General features: G+C 36.2%; 1 protein-coding gene across 1 annotated transcript; it reads left to right on the top strand.

Moving 5' to 3' along the window:
• The first annotated feature begins 339 nt into the window (after positions 1 to 339).
• Positions 340 to 1962, top strand: LOC18423992 (indole-3-acetic acid-induced protein ARG2). The gene is made up of 2 exons (XM_006828586.4): positions 340 to 840; positions 1491 to 1962. The coding sequence occupies exons 1-2, from the start codon at positions 800 to 802 to the stop codon at positions 1732 to 1734; spliced, it is 285 nt and encodes a 94-aa protein (XP_006828649.1). The 5' UTR covers positions 340 to 799; the 3' UTR covers positions 1735 to 1962.
• The last annotated feature ends 206 nt before the right edge of the window (positions 1963 to 2168 follow it).

Here is a 2168-nt window from a genome sequence, read left to right on the forward strand (position 1 = left end):
CTCTCAGCTCGTCTGAGCCGTTCATCTGTGAGAATGGACGATGGACTCAGTGGATGGTCGCTATGCACGCAATGGGCATATAATTATAGTCCCCCTCTCTAATATATCATTTCCATTCCCAAATGTTCCCTGTCTTTGTATCTAATGACCAAAATATACAACAAACAGCTCTCTTTTTCATTGCTATCACTCGCCTGACTCAGGGGTATTTTCGACAGTTAGTGAGTTTGAAGAGAAACATTCCCTCTCTTTACTGGTCCAAGGTCAAATGATTTGGCCGTTGAGTCAATTTTGGAAACTTTCTCTATATTTGATATACAAAATTTAATTTCTGTTTTTATTCCCTTTTTTAAATTTTTTTAAAAAAACCGGCTGCCATGCAAATAGTAAAAGGAACCTTTATTTAATTTTATTATTATTTAATACTGATTTCCTTTTTTTTTATTTCTTCTTTTCGGAAACCTGTTCGAAGAAGGCTTCCTCAGATTGAAGCGGCCGCTCTCCGCTTATAAATTAGGGCTTTTCGCTTTCCCAATGAGTATCGAACTTAGAGGGAGAGGAAAGAGGAGAGAGAATCACGCTTGGTTCAGACTTTAGAGAGAGAGTGGTATTAAACTCGTGAGTCTCTTTTCTTGTATAAATAGTGTGAGGTGATGGGGAATGTATTCTTGAATTCGTTTCAATTTTTATTAGAGAGAGAGAGAGACTGGTTTTCTTGCTGTTGAAGGTCTCATCTAGAAGAAGAAGAAGAAGAAGAGAGAGCATTCTGTGATCCAATCTTTTTCTCTCTATCTCAACAATGGCGACTAATTTTTGTGTAAAACGGCTTTTTCAGATGGGGTAACTATCTCCACCTATCCTCTTTTTCTTTCCTTTTCTGATGCATCATCTCCTGTTTCTTCCTCTTCCTTCTTTACTGCATATTTCCTCTGTTTTTTCCTGTTTCCTGAATTTAGTCAATTTATTTCTGATTCTTTTTCATTGATTCCTTGATTTCTAGGCATCCTATTCACCTCTATTTCTTCTTTCTTTTTCCTCTCATCTTTCTCTATTATCTCTTGTTGCTTCTTTCACCGATCATGCAAGCCCTGTCTACTCTGTTTTTTCTCTATTATTTTCCGCCATTGTTGCTTTCTCCAATATCACTAACATGCCTCCATTTTTACTTGATCTGGTAATATTAACATCTAATCGATCCTAAACCATCACCTTTTTACTTTTTCTAGCTATATAAGCATCTAATCCAGACTAAACCATCAGGTTCAAAATCTAAAGAGTTAATTTTGATAAGAGATACTCTTGTTTTTTAAATATTTTGTATTTTTTTTTCTTTTTTCTCTAATGGCTTGTTTATCATTTGGTCATATTTATTTTGCGCTTTTCTGGTATGATATGATTATATTTTATTTAACTTTCTCTCTGTTAGTCTTTATTTTTTTTATGTTATTTATTTTGCTCTCTTAATACTCTTGTTTCTCTCTCTTGTTCAGGCAGAGGAGGTACACAGTTGCAGCAGTAGAAGCAAAGGCAAGCATTGTCGGGGCAGCAACAAATCTCAATAAGACACCTGAGTCCACCGCGACAAAAATTTTGCCGGAAAGTAAAGGAGGAGGAGAAAGGAGTGAGCAGATATTTTGGATGAGGGATCCAGTCACTGGAAATTGGATTCCTGAGAATCATTTTGGAGCCATGGATGTCGCCGAGCTCAGAGAGAAGCTTCTCAGCAAGAAATAGACCACTAAATAACTCCCATTCCCTAAATTATTCTCTCTCTTGCTCTAAATTGGAGTCTTTCTCTCTCTTGCCCTAAATTGATACTAAATTATTCCCTCTATTGCTCTAAATTGGACTATTTCTCTCTCTCTCTTTCTTGATAAAATGGGTCTTTGATGGATACATGTCGAAAGGGATGATAAATGTGATAAAGAGTTTTATTATATTTATGGCATACTTCATAGTAAATCCTTGGATTTTGGTCTCTTTTCTTTTTAATAATTCTGATGAAGATTCGGGCTTTTCTTTTTACAAGCATTTGCATGGGTTTTTTTTTGTTCTTTCTAATAGTTCGAATCAACGCTTTATAAAGCGGATCGGTGATTTGGATCGGGCATCTCAAAAATCCATTCGGATCGGTGAATCGGCGATCCGGATCGGGAATCGACTAAATC

This window comes from Amborella trichopoda, chromosome 13, assembly GCF_054954075.1.
Source record: "Amborella trichopoda isolate Santa Cruz 75 chromosome 13, AtrichopodaSantaCruz75HAP2 v2.0, whole genome shotgun sequence".
In the NCBI taxonomy this organism is placed as follows: Eukaryota; Viridiplantae; Streptophyta; class Magnoliopsida; order Amborellales; family Amborellaceae; genus Amborella; species Amborella trichopoda.